General features: G+C 41.6%; 1 protein-coding gene across 1 annotated transcript; it reads right to left on the bottom strand.

The window, feature by feature from the left end:
* Positions 1 to 250: 250 nt before the first annotated feature.
* On the bottom strand, positions 251 to 3,170 carry ARL4A (ARF like GTPase 4A). Its single transcript, XM_071560816.1, has 2 exons — positions 2,949 to 3,170; positions 251 to 2,751 (listed from the first exon to the last, which is right to left on the bottom strand). Exon 2 carries the CDS (start codon positions 2,683 to 2,685, stop codon positions 2,083 to 2,085), a length of 603 nt encoding a protein of 200 aa, XP_071416917.1. The 5' UTR covers positions 2,686 to 2,751; positions 2,949 to 3,170; the 3' UTR covers positions 251 to 2,082.
* Between the last annotated feature and the right edge of the window lie 10,781 nt (positions 3,171 to 13,951).

Raw genomic sequence — 13,951 nt, 5'->3', positions numbered from 1 at the left:
GCTACATAAAAGGGTTTTCAAACTTTTGAGTCACTGCAGCTAGTATTTCTTCTGTGAATACAGAGACATGCCATTGATCTTGAGACACCTCCAGTTTCTAACTCCAGGACATTTATGAACCTCACCACATTTATAAAACTTTGGTTTGCAATAGAAATACTGGTTCTAGTAACAGCAGAACTACGTGCACAGAGGTCAATGAGAATGTACCACTGCAGTACAAGACGACAGACACCTTCTCTCTGCAGGCTTGTTTTGAATTGTTTATTGAGCTTTAAGAAGTCATCCACATTTCTATAAATATAGACATTACTTGAGTAAGTGACTTACAATGTCACCAGTGCAGGTACATATATAACCAACATACAAAAGCTCCACTGGAAGCTACTTCAGTTTATTTAAAAAGGACCAAGATGTCATTAAAAAAAACTCAAACAGCTGTCACTTTCAGTTACTGAAGACACTAAAGTGCATTTTTGTTTACCTCCTGGTCAAACAGCTGCTGGTTAAAAAGTTTGATTGTTTTTGTTTTTAAACATAGCTAAGTTACATCGATTGACATTCAGATTTGTAGCTGTCATCCTCCTGACACATGGCAGCAGGTAAGAAAAATGTATTACTTTGCTGGTTTAGAGGAGGAAACAGATTTTGCTGTTTTTTTAAAATCTGGTATTTCCAACAGAAGTTTAAAGATAATCTAACATTCTGATGAATTTTTACAGCACCACTAAAGTTAGTCTTAAAAATCCAGGCTCTGTTTTAGCCCTTTTAATTGCTAACCAAGTATCTAGAGAGTCACTTGAAGCTCTGTACCAGTAAGAAAAACTACACTCCCTTTTCTGTCAAGCACTATCCTGCCTAGTTAACACTGTTTGCACACTCTGTAAACAAGAACAGCTTAAAGCATAATTAAAGCAGAACACAGGCCCGTCTTGAAAATCTTCTTCCCCTTTTCCCTCCCCCCCACCCCTGCCCCCGGTAGTGTCTAATGTTTCAGTGTATAAAGCATTATTACATTCCTAACCACAAAATACTGTAAGAGTCACAATAAAAAAAGCATACTTTGAAAGTGACATAGCAATACCACTTTAATAAAATGGGGTGTTTGGGGGAGATACAAGATGTGGTCTGCTAATTTTAACTCCATCTTTATTATGTTATATAGCCAAGAAAGTCACCAGTAGAGCAAAGAATGTCACACTGGTTGGAACCACAGCAGCCAGAGCTGTTCTCTATAGCTCTTTTACTGCACTTCACTGACTTTTGCTTTTGTACTAGGAGGACATAATACTCAGCATTTAGAAATAAATTACTAATTTTGAGTAACTGCTTAAACCTGATTAGTGCTGTGTAATGATGAATGACTACTTCTAAAAAATAAAAACCTTACATACCAAAAAACATGCTACATGTTGGGAAATCACTTTTTCATGCTCCAGTGTGTTGTTTATATATTTTTACTTGTCAAAGTCTTTATCAGTTGATGAATCCGCAGCACTTAAAATTTCAACTGTTTGACCTGAACATTATTTAATTTCAAAAAGTGCCCAATTAAAAAAAAAAACAACAAAAAACCACACGTGTGGCCAAGCTTTCATAGAAATCCCCAAACAAGGTAAAAAACAGCCTCAACGAAATTACGGATTACTAGCTTCATGTTTTTAAAGCTGTATAGTGTTCACCTAAGCACGCCACTTATGAGCATTAGAATTTTAAAAACACAAACACCTTCAACGCAAACTGCTTGCAGAGGGCACCCTCAAACATATGAGTACAACACTAAGCAGAAAACCCTCGTTTTATTTGGCTATTTAGACATCCATTTCCTGATAGCATTACATCACCTATTAGGGCTTCTGAAATAATACAGAGCCATAAAACTCAGAAGGGACTAGTTGAAAAAAACAAAAATAAAGTTCCCCAACTGCACAGCCTTCCTTCCACACAGGAAGGTTGTGCAACTGATTTGTTTAACGTAACTAAGCTTAACGGCATCCAAACAGGCAGGCCCGGGTTTGGAAGTTGTCTTATGTCAAATTTTGACCATGTAACTACTCTAAAACAGAAAGGTCAAAATAGAACTCATCTCTTCTTTTTCTGCTGCCTCAACATTTTCCTTCGCTTAATTATCATATCATGTAGTTTCTCCAGTCCCTCTTTGAGTCCGTCTCCAATGATTGCACAGGTAGGCTGCAAATGCCAGGGTGTTGAAGAACTGAGCTCACTCATCGCTAACATTTTCTCGATTTCAGAAAGGGAGAGAGAGTTCCTCAGGTCCTGCTTGTTAGCAATGATAAGGACAGGCACTCCTTGATTCTCAGATATCCTAGTAATCTTATGAAGTTCTGTTTTGGCCTCCTCCATCCTCTCAACGTCGACAGAGTCCACCACAAACACGATGCCATCGGTGCACCTTGTGTACGACTTCCACAGCGGCCTCAGCTTCTCCTGGCCGCCCACATCCCAGAAGTGGAAAGTGACCGTCTTCGAGTTGCCCAGCGTCACTTTGATTTTCTCTGTATTAAATCCTTTAGTGGGGACAGTGTTGACGAACTCATTGAACTGCAGTCTGTAGAGCACCGTCGTCTTCCCAGCGCAGTCCAGCCCCAGAATGACGATGTGAAAGCTCTGGAAGGAAGGCAGGCTGGAGAGGATCGGCGTCTGGTCCGAGAGTCCATTCCCCATTGCCAGCAGGGAAGGTGACAGCAGGCTGCCACGAGCAGAGGCGGCTCCCGCGGCTGCGCTCGGATCCTGCCAACGACACAAGCGGCGTTAGATCCTGCTCCGCCTGCGCCGGGGCTGCGCGGCCGCACCGCGCCGGCCACAGCGACGCCGCCCTGGCTGCGGGGGCGGTCGCGGGGAGCAGCGCGACGCGGATCGCCACACGTATTCCCGCCCGGCCCAGCCCGGCCGTCACTGCGGCTCCCGGGCACCCGCCCCGCGCGTACCGCTGTTGCCTCAGCGCCGGGAGGCGCGCGCTGCCCGCGCCCCCATGCCCGTGCCCGTGCGCCGCTGCTGCCGCTCTCGCTGCTGTCGCCGCCGCTCTCGCTGCTGCCGCTCTGGCCGCCGCTGCTGCCGCTCCCGCCGCCGCTGCCGCTCCTGCTCGGGCTGCCGCTCCCGCCGCCGCTGCCGCGCGCGCGACACTCTACCGCCTGTGGCGGCGCCGGCCCCTCCCAGCGCGTGCCTAGCCCGGCGCGCCCCGCCCCACGGTCTCCCATTGGCTTCGCCGCGCGTCGGGGGCGGGGAGAAAGGCGCGCTCCCGCTCGCCCATTGGGCGGCGGCGCCGGCCATTCATCGGGCAGCGCGGGTCGTGCCGCCCCCCGCCCGGCGATCGGGGCCGAGCGCAGCAGAGAGAAGGGGCCGCTCCCCGCCCACGCCCGGCTTGGGGCGGCCCCGCTCCTCCCTCCGCCTCCCCGCTGGGCAGAGCCGCTACAGCACACGGCGCCCCCGCCCACAGCAGCGGCAGCGCCGCTCCACCGGGCTCAGCGTCCCGCCCCGCCGCTGGCAGCACGGGCGCTCATTGAGTACGGGCGCTGTCACTCCGCCCCTCAGCCGCGGACACGGGCGCTGATTGGGAGAGGGCACTGTCACTCCGGCCCGCTGGCCCGCCCCCTCCCCGCGCACCTGCGGCACCACTGGGACGCGTTGCGGGCCTGGGCGGCGATGGCAGCGCTCTGTGCCGCTCAGGGGCCCTCCGGAGACCTGTTAGCGGCGTGTTTGCAGTTGCTGCCTGAACACAAATTCCCCGGGACCCAGCTCTGTGCCTGCATTTCGCCTCTCCTCCCGAAACGGGAGGCACGGATCGGGAGGAGCCGGAAGTAGCGGGGCGGATAGGACGGTGCCGATGGGCGCTGTCACAGAGACGGCAGCAGCGCTCCCGACTGAGGGAACACGCATGGCACCTGGCTTGGTTACACGAAGGTTTCCCACAGCACAGGGGTGTGTTAAGTAATTCTTAATATTGCGGCCTGATTTGAGCAGTGAAGTCTTTCCCAGAACGAATTACTAATGTCTGAGAACATACTTGCTGCTTCCACAGCATACAGGTTTTAAAGGAGGCCTAGAGGAGTAGTTTGTCTGTTACTTTTGCTGTTTTGCCATCGTTCCCACAGCCTTTTCCCCATGAACTGCCTTTGCCACTGTAGTTTCCATACAGCTGCCGCAATGTGGGTGGTTATTCCTGCTGGAAGGCATCAGTGGCTCCAAGCAGAGTGTACTACAAAAGTCTTCCTCTATAACCCTTAAATAAAAATTTAATAAATCAACTTTTTTGATGAAAAAATACGCTTAACTTATAGTTAAAGCTACTGTACTGTACTACTCTGTTCTACTAGTCGAGTTCCTCTACTTTGTACTGCAATCACATAATCAATGGTTTGGGTTGGAAGGGACCTTAAAAATCATCTAGTCCAACCCCCCTGCTGTGGGCAGGGGCACCTTCCACTAGACCAGGTGGCTCAGAGCTCCTTCCAACCTGGCCTTGAACACTTCCAGGGATTGGGCATCCACAACTTCCCTGGACAGCCATCCAAGTCTTTGACCAGCTGGGCTCCTGTAAAAGAGAAAAAGGACATTTTCGATATTAGTCTTGCCTTTTTTTTTCGAGAAGACTTTAAGATTTCTTAGTGTGGCTGCTGAAAAGGGATGAAATTATAAGAATATTCTGGCAATCATATATCTTTTTTTTTTCCTTGAAAGCACTATGTCCTGTATTTTAAATCACAGAGAATTTATATAAAGAGAAGTAATTTAATAGTAAAGGGACATATAATAGCAACAAAAAATCCACTGCATGCTGTAGGCAAGGTTTCATGTTATGGAAATGTTGATACCCATTCTAGTCCTACTAAAAATAGCAAAATTCTAATTTGCTTACATTTGAGATTAATGTTTCCCTGCTTTTATCTTTGTTAGTTATTTACATCCTGATCTGGCAGATGATTCTCTTTGGAGGAAGTGTCCTGTTTGTATAGGAAGGTGATTTTACTTCTGTGGAAAGGAAGGACAAGTTACTACCCCTAAGGCCAACTGGCAAGGTTTCTGATTTGGTAGTATTTCACACTACTTTTGCATAACATAAAGAACTGCACAGCATACAGTGTAATAGAAAAGCATTTATAGTGAGAGTAAAAGTGGGGCTTAATTATGTCATGGATGGTTTTCAGTAATTTAAAATTGGAAGAAACTAGCTAGAAATACCTCGTTAAGGAATATTACTGGAGATAATAGATTTATTCATGAAACTTGACAAGCTGAAATAAATCAAATTGACCTTTGTTTCCACCTAAAAAAAATAACTATCCCCTATTTTTAATGGGAAAATAAGCCTGTTAGATATCACAGTCTTCTAAACCGTAATGTCTGATTGTTACCAGGATCTGTTCAAACTTCACACAGCTTTATCTTAAAACATTTTACAATTAATTCCATGAGGACAGATATTGGCCAGCTCCAACCCTTATTGGAGGTATTTTAATTTTAAACATAAAATGCATAAAGCCTGCCTTTATCTCTTGTTCTGCTGTACAGCAGTCAGTACATAATATTTTTGTGCCCTTGAAAAGGAAGGAATACAGAACTGATGTTTCTCTAAGGTATAGCATATCCAACACACTAGGTGTTGGAATTTTGTAGATTATGCCTTTTTTGGAAGACGAGTTTTATGACATCAGGGAGATAATTTTAAGATTTGATAGAAATTAACATCTTCAGCAACATGAGAATACCTGTATTTGTAATATATACATGAAAATGATCCATGCTCTCCAGAAAATGCTTGGACACTCCCTACAGTTAAATTATCACATATACCTGTTGTAACTTGCTATGAAATGAATTATGAACTCTCCAGGACTGGGACTATTTTTCACCATAAGTCTTCTTAGTGTTTTGTACCTTGATCTTAATTAATGCCTGTAGGCATTTCTGCAAAGCAATTATTAAATAACACTCAAGTTGATCAACTCCTCCCATGCACTTCATGCTACTTTAGAAGTCAAACGTGCATACTGGGCAGGTGTTCCAGGTGTTATGGAGTAATGGTATCTAAATTAGTGGGAGTGTAGAGGAGTTGACACATTCGACCTTTGAAAATTGAAGGTAAGGATGGAGCAAGACTTTGATTATCCTGTAGAAGTCTTGAATGAAGAAAGTGTACAGAAAGAAGTGTACTTACTTTCTTTTGGAGTGTGGTGAGCAGGCTGATCTTAGACGACAGATAATAACAAGATATATGTAAGAGGAAACAATGGAAAAAGGCTGAAGCCATGTGCAGACTTTTTAATTCAAAATAAGGAGGTGCCTAATTTCTATATTGGGGTCATTTAAGTTCTTACACTGTTCTCATTTCCTATCCAATGTCTGTGGATCTGAGTTCTTTCAGGCTTAGCACTCCTTAGCTCATGAAAACAACTGCAACTTCAGCTTCTCTAGCTAAAAGCCTTCTCCCCTTTCCTGGATACCAATTGCCAGAGTAAATAGTAGTATATTATTTTATACATATATTTCCTACATACAGTCTATAAATACTTTCCACACAGAATAGAGTCTGGGACAAACCTCTGTGTTTCAAGACAAAGAAGCAGTACCTGTGTAACATGCAACTTTCTCACTATGGTAAAGTAGTGTTTTGGGTTTTTTAAAATTCCTTAATGGTCTAGGAATAATTTTGGTTCAGGGCAGGTTTGAGAGTACCAGGCTTCCAATGCTCCAGCTATTACCTGACTTTGTGAAACTTAGATAGGCCTTATTAGGGATATGGACCATGAAATTGTTTGAAATGTTGCCAAGAAAGAATTGGCATACAGTGGGAAGATAAGACTCTTGGAAATTTTAATATTATTACACAGCAGAGACTTAGGTTACCTTTTAACACACATTGCCTCATGTACTGCAGGAGCTGTCTCACAGTGCTCAGGTAAAAAAAATGCAAAGAATCGTCAAACATTTGCAAGGCTGCACATATTTTTCACGAGAAACCGTCTTTCATAAGGAGATAGCAATTCATGGCAACTGAAAGCTAGCAGTTCATGAGATGTTCACTGTAGCAGGACATTAAATCAGAGTTTTTGTTAGTGCTGGTCATTTTAAAAGATTAATTCCACTCGAGTAGGTATGACTGTTGTTATATAACCACATCTAGTGACACAGCAGATGAGAAATTCCTCCAAAAGCAAAGTCAGTGGACTTGAAATTGTCCAGATAAGCACTATATGCTAGAACAGACTAATGACATTTATTATACAGTTCCATAGCTAATCACCTTGGAGTTATTTTTTAATAGCACCATGTGTTGTGTAACAAATTTGATACAAATCAAGTGAAAAATGAAACATTGAACGAATGACCCAGAGTCTGTATACTGCAGATGCAGAGAGATCTGGCCAGAAGTATAGAAGGTAAAGGACAAAAAGTACACATGAGCAAATGCCGAAGCAGACAGAGGAAGGAACCACAGTGTTGAATTAGTTGTAAAAACACAAGGGAATGAATCATAAGGAGAATGAAATAATTGCAAGGACAATGTTTTGCCAACTACAATAGCTGGCATATAGTGGTGGGATCCCAACCCCCCGTCTCCGTGAGAAAGACATGTTAGCAACCTCACACCACCAATTCCTGCTGCTTCATGTGGAAATCGAGCAGTTTTCTCAATGTGTATGAAAGAGAAAAATCAATTGCATTTCAGTACAACAACATGGCAGACCTAGGCTGGTATAATATGTAAGAATGAAGGTGTAATAGCAATAATATTTATTGTTACAGTAACTAATGATAGCTTTGTGGTAAGTTCAAAAATTAAAGTTACTTCTCTTCAACTTTATCCTAGATCTAGGATTAGAGTTAAAAAAGTATTGCTTTGAGTTGTCATTATATAGTTCTAAAAGAATATCAAGTTCCTATGTAAAATACTACAGCAGTTTCATCATGGATTTTGAGAACCTCTTTGAAAATGAGCTGTAAGAATGAAATAGCTGTCAAATTGCAACACATGAAGTTTTGCTCTTAAGACCATCTCTTAAACTGACATAGAAAATGTTTTGCACAAAGAAGCCTTTTATCATCTTTGTTACATCTGCTGAATTCTTTCATAACTTACACGTTCCATGAATTATTTTGCTTTGATTATTAAAAAGGAGTTGGTGGTAGAAAATCTAATTTATTTCCTCACAATAAATAGCAAAGCTTAGAGCTTTGTTAGCTAGGAGATGGAGTCGCTGTGTGTACAATTTAAGTTATCACTCTGATGAGACCAGCTAATTACACTTATTCTCCTACTATGTACCTTCACATGAAGTTTAACATTTACATTTTGCTGCTTTTATTTTCATAAATAAACATATACCACACAGCAGGCTAACAAAAGGCCTTGTTCTTTGATACTGACAGTCACACTTTGTTACATCTTCTATGATGCTTAGGTGTGTTATCTGAAATAAAGTGGTACTAGCTCATACTGAGCAAGTGTTGGCTCAGGGTGACTGAAATTGTAATCTCCACCTTCACCTTCCAAGCTCTGTGAATTTTGGTTGCTTCATCTTCTGATAGGAGGGCAGTGACTCCATGTTTGCAGAGAACAAGGAACAGTCTGACCACTTTGTGTACATGTAGTTGTGTGAGTAGAGCACCTTCTTCCTGCGACCAGGTGGGACAGCAAAAGGGCTGTCCCCAATAACATCTTGCCTTAAGGACTTGTATGACAAAACTCTCTGCCATATAAATTGTTCATTTAATAGCAAGATAAAGGCTAAGCATAGATCCCGTCTTCATATGATACAAAGTTTATAGTCACAACATTCAAACCCAAACATGTGACTAGTTATGGGGCACTTTTAAAGAGTAGAAAAAAAGCATTATTGTTTTCGGTACCCGTGGTTTCCAGTCTCCTTACCCCCACTAAGCAGCTGGCACCAAAAATAAAACCCCAGCAAACATGTTTCTTTAATAAATGGAAAAAGTACCTCCTACCCTAATCCTTCAGTATATGAGGGAAGACTTCTGCATCATAAGTAATTCCAGTGTTCGATGTGTGATACTACATACAAGCAAGCCTTGGCTTGCATGTTTTATTCAATGGTTTTATACTGATCAAAGACTTATTCACCTCAGCAACAGGTTCCCCACCCCCTACCCTGAGTCTGTGACAGCATTTTTGGTTTGGGTTGGGTTTTTTTTCTGAAAATAATGACTTAAGTCAGTTCCACTCTTTTGCTGGGAATGCTGGGCTACTCAATGCTACTGTTTGAAAATCTTGCCAGTTATAGAACTGGTTCCAAGATCTTTATTTTCCCCTAGTATTTTTTTTCTCCAGAAAAGCCATGGGTACTTTAGAGCTTTTTAAGAGCTTTTTTTTCATATGCCAGAGTAATTCTAAATAGTTTAAAATTCTATCAAACTGAGATTTCAGTATCAGCTGCCATCTCCTCACAATGCTTCTTTTGAAAAAAGTTGCACAGTTTTTAAGTACAGCACTTCAATGCAATGGGAGCAGTTTGCAAGCAGATTAAAAGTACTACAATTTCAAATCCAAATACAAGGGCAGCATGTGTTTTATTTTGCTTCTGCATAGTTAGATTTAATAGGGTACATTCCCAGCTCCAGAATAATAATGGAAATATTAGTAATATAACAGATACTGCTGTTTGCTTTGTGATACAGCTAGCACAGAGTAACGATGAAGAAAGAACTGCAATTTTTTTTTCTTTTCTGAAGAACTTTAGAAGCATTGTAAAGCTTTAACATGTATCAGGGTGCTGAGATTTGCTAGAATTGTAAAAGATAGGAAAAACAAACAGACTTTGAACATCAGAACTAAGAAGGCTTTTCTCTGAATAATTTGTGTCTCAGTTAATTTACTGCAGTGGAAAAAAAAGATACAAGTTCTGTCTGAGGCTTCTGACAAAGTGTTTATAGGATGAAACATTCATTTAAGCCAGTTATTTCCTAACAATCCATCTGCTTGCAACAGTTACTTATTTAAGATCTATGCTTTGCTCTCCACGTACTACATATATCCAAAAGGAAGTGCCAGGGCAGGAAGAAGCATACAGCACTCAGTCCACAGAGTAGGACTTACCCTATGTTTAATGAAATGCTTAATGACCAGTACAGTGCACTGAAACCTGCCAGGAGAGAATTTCAAAGACACTCACAAGGGACAAAGTGCTAGAGCTCCACTAATTTGCAGGGATTGGCCTGTCCCTCTGGCTGGCTGGAGCAGGGAGCCTGTGCCTGTGTGGTGAGAGCACAGCTGGCTCTTGGATGTGTTCCAACCCTTTTGGCAGCAGCTGAGAGGTGAAGTCTATCCAATAAACAGGGTCCACTGTAAAAACGACCAGGCTGTTGATCTGTATTAACTTTCTGTAAATCAAGTTAAGTGCACACCTTGAAGAGGAAATTCAGTTGCTTACCTCTCCTAAAAAAAAAACATAGCAGCAATAGAAACAGATTTCACAGAGATTGCAGTGTATGAAAATAAAATTTATGGGAGATATGCCTAAGTCCCAGGAGGGCTGTGAAAATATCTTAAGTCTCTGCTTCAGTGTATAATAATGCAGGTAGTACAGTGATAGTATCACATTTCCTTGAGCTTGGTGCTCAGAGGCAACAGGTGATAGAAGTCCCCACTGAGACAATGAAATAGAGCACAAACAATTTATTTGATGGTCTCCAACCCCTGTTTGGTGATTTATCAGTGCTCCTAATGGGAGCTTGCAAGTGCTCTCTATAGCTACTCTCTGGCTTTCTGAAAGCATCTCTTTCTTAGATGTGCAAAAAGAAAGATCTGCTGGCTCCCTAGATACAGGGGAAGGGTTTGTTTTTATTTCTTAAAGAAATAAACAACTAATTATTTAGTCAGAAAACTGAGCTCAAGTGTAGTCATAATTTCTTTAATGAGGTAATTAATATATTAACAATGTTCCTGAAGAAAAATAGCAAATAGATGCTTTAACAGACAAATTAACTTGGTGTTTCTAAACCACAGAAGACTGAGGCCACTGAGCATATGTGCAGTCCACTGGTCCCATTCACTTCCTACCAGCAGTCTTCCCCAGACACTTCATTTTAGCTCTATAGTTGTGAGGCATTTATGAGAAGTTTTCAAAAACTGTCACTGGATGGATCTTTTAATCTGTGTTTTAGTGAAGTGCACAAGGGAAAATACTTAATCTGACCTCTCGCAAAAAGGTCAGACTTCTGACTGGCTTTTCATTTGGAGATTTACTGGGGACTGGGAGTTTTGAGCTAAGACCTACCTGCATTTACACCTCTTCCAACCCAACAGTACTCCAAGGTATAGCACACACAAACTGTGATATAGCGGGTCTAGATCTTTGCCAGGTGTGTGACAGCTGTATCCAGCCCCTGAACATGTTTGGATTTTGACCAATACATTAAATTCTGTTTTGAAGCAGGAGAGTGTTAATCAGCTTTACAGGAGGGAACAGAAAGAGGAAATATCCCTTTGCTTTGATTTCTGGTATGAAAAGTAAACTTCAGTCTGCAGAATATGAATGAGAGCTAAGCATTATAGATTGGGTTTTTCTCAAGCCCAAACAGAGTTGTTGGGCCACATATTATAAGGATTACAAAGTTTCAGGGTCTCCAAACGAGTTCTTTCCCCCAGGGCCATGGACACCCGTTAGCCTGAACTGCTGCATGAAGGTTTCAGTTCTTCCACTGAGAAACAATGGGCATCTGATACTTAAGTGCTGAATATTTGTAGCAGTTTCTAAAACTTAAGCAAAAATAAAAAAGTAATTATTTTATTCTGTTACAATACTCAGAAGTTTCAGTGTGAAATCTGAGCCTATTACAGCACACTATCGCAAAAGGAAAACCCCTTATCCTAGGGAGCTCCCAAGCTTGTATTTATGATTAGATGAAAAAGGAAAGAAGAAGCAAACCAAAGGAGGAGGATGAAAGAACACAGTTTCAGGGAAGACAAACATTGTGTGGGTGGGGAGTAGTAATTTCAGCTCCTTGCTCAGCTATAGTCTAGAATTTTTTAATCTTATCAGTTTACCATATCTTCTTTTTAAGCTAACAAGTAAATCTCAAATGAATACAAGATTAGGCCTACTTTTTGATAAACTCTGAAAGCTAAGTCACCTAAAAATTGATTTCAAATCTGATCATGAGGGTGCTAGGCAGAAAGCTTTCTTTCACGCTCCTAGGTTTCAATTCTTGTATGGAAACAACAGTGAACTCTCTTTGAAGACCTTATAAAATCTGTCCCTGCAAAATGATTTTTGCTTTCTCCTCAGAGGGAATATGATTCAAACAAACCACATCATACATTCCAGTTACATAATATGGAAAAAGATAACTCTTTCAGAGAATCTGGCACAAAAGAGCTGCTGCCACTAGAATTGTAAACTCATGTAAAAACCTGGCAAAATATTAATTTTTAAACATATACATTTTTAAGCTTTTTCTTGACACCACAGCATTTTATCAGAATATGGGTTTCCCCCTGTTCTGGCTCTCATGGCCACACCACACTACTTAGCAGACTTTAAACAAAGTAAGGAAGGCAGATAAACAAACTTGGGGAAGAACAGATTGTTTTAGCTGAGATTTTAATCACGTTAACTTCAGTGAATAGAGACAATACTGCAAGAGCCAGTAATTCAGAGTGCTGCAAGGGTAAAAAAACTGCAGTTTTCATCTTCTCTTTGAAGGCCTTCCTCTTCACCTCTACCAGGACTGATCAGAGAAGTTTAAGGAAGAGTCCAGGCAGGACTCTAGGAAGCAGAAGCAGCAGTGGGATACTATAATCAATTTTTTTTCTAATTCAATTATTTTGTTCAAGGTCTCTACTACTGCGAAAGAAAAATAAAACAAATAATACCTCTTATCTAAGGAAAAAATAAGCATGGACATACTGTAAACAGAAAGTATCTATTTAGGGAATTCTTCATGCTGCTTTGAAGACTTTGTATTTCAAATGGCAAGTGATATGATAAATATATGATGCATACAGCTCATGAGTAGATGCAACTGCAAACTGAATCTTGAATGAACATATCAGAATGCTTTAAAGAGAACAAATGGTTCCATGTCTTCCTCACAGTTTAACAATGGAAGGCCTTTGAAGCCATAGGTCATTCTGTGAAAGCCTGTTACTAAGTCTTAGAGAGATCCTGCCTACTGAGTCTCACTTGAAGAGCCCAGCCCTTTTGTTTAAGGACACTGACATCTGCACCGTCTTTCATCTCAACGCAACTGCAGATAGAGGGATTTTTAGGTTAGCACCACTGCAAATCATTCATCTTTGAGTCCGTGCTGAGGATGGATTGAAGGCAAATCAGTCTGGCACATAAAGAATATATGTCTTTCTGTGTTTTTCACACCTGTGATAATTCAGAGTTGAGAGAAAATGATAGCCATTAGCAGTCATAACAGAGGCCCTTAACTCCAAGCTTTCACTGTGAGAGCTTGGCACCAATAACCCGGGCAGCTGTCTGGATTATGAGCAATACCTACAAGATGAGTGTTGAGAAGTGACTTCTGTAGGTCAAGCACTGTACAAACACAGTAAGAGACAGAGCAGCTTAAATAAACAGGGAAAGGATCAAAGAAGCCCTCATTTGATAGACATAGAAGCACTGAAATTCAGTCATTTCCTTCACACAGACCACAAGAAATACAGGTACCAGAATCCTTGTTTGCTGGGGACAAATTTCCATCACCTTTCCTCACACATTCTTAAAAAAAAGATCAGTTTGAACTTTGGAAATTCACACATGGGATTATTTGGATGCTGGAGTGCATCTACAAATGCTACGATGGGACAGAGTCTGGTAGCAGAAGGCACATGAGATAGGTAATGTTGACTGGACCTGTCTAGCAAGAGATTGTTAAGAGTGGGCTTCTTGCCTGTTCTCCTGGCTGTTGAGACATTCACTGCCACTCCTATCCATTCTCCCTTCTGCTACAACAACTAACT

Source organism: Pithys albifrons, chromosome 7, assembly GCF_047495875.1.
Source record: "Pithys albifrons albifrons isolate INPA30051 chromosome 7, PitAlb_v1, whole genome shotgun sequence".
NCBI lineage: Eukaryota > Metazoa > Chordata > Aves > Passeriformes > Thamnophilidae > Pithys > Pithys albifrons.
This window is presented reverse-complemented; position numbering and strand designations above follow the sequence as displayed.

What these genes read in the sequence shown, in the direction of transcription:
- ARL4A (XM_071560816.1), bottom strand. Translation starts at nt 2,685, where the DNA reads ATGGGGAATGGACTCTCGGACCAGACGCCGATCCTCTCCAGCCTGCCT.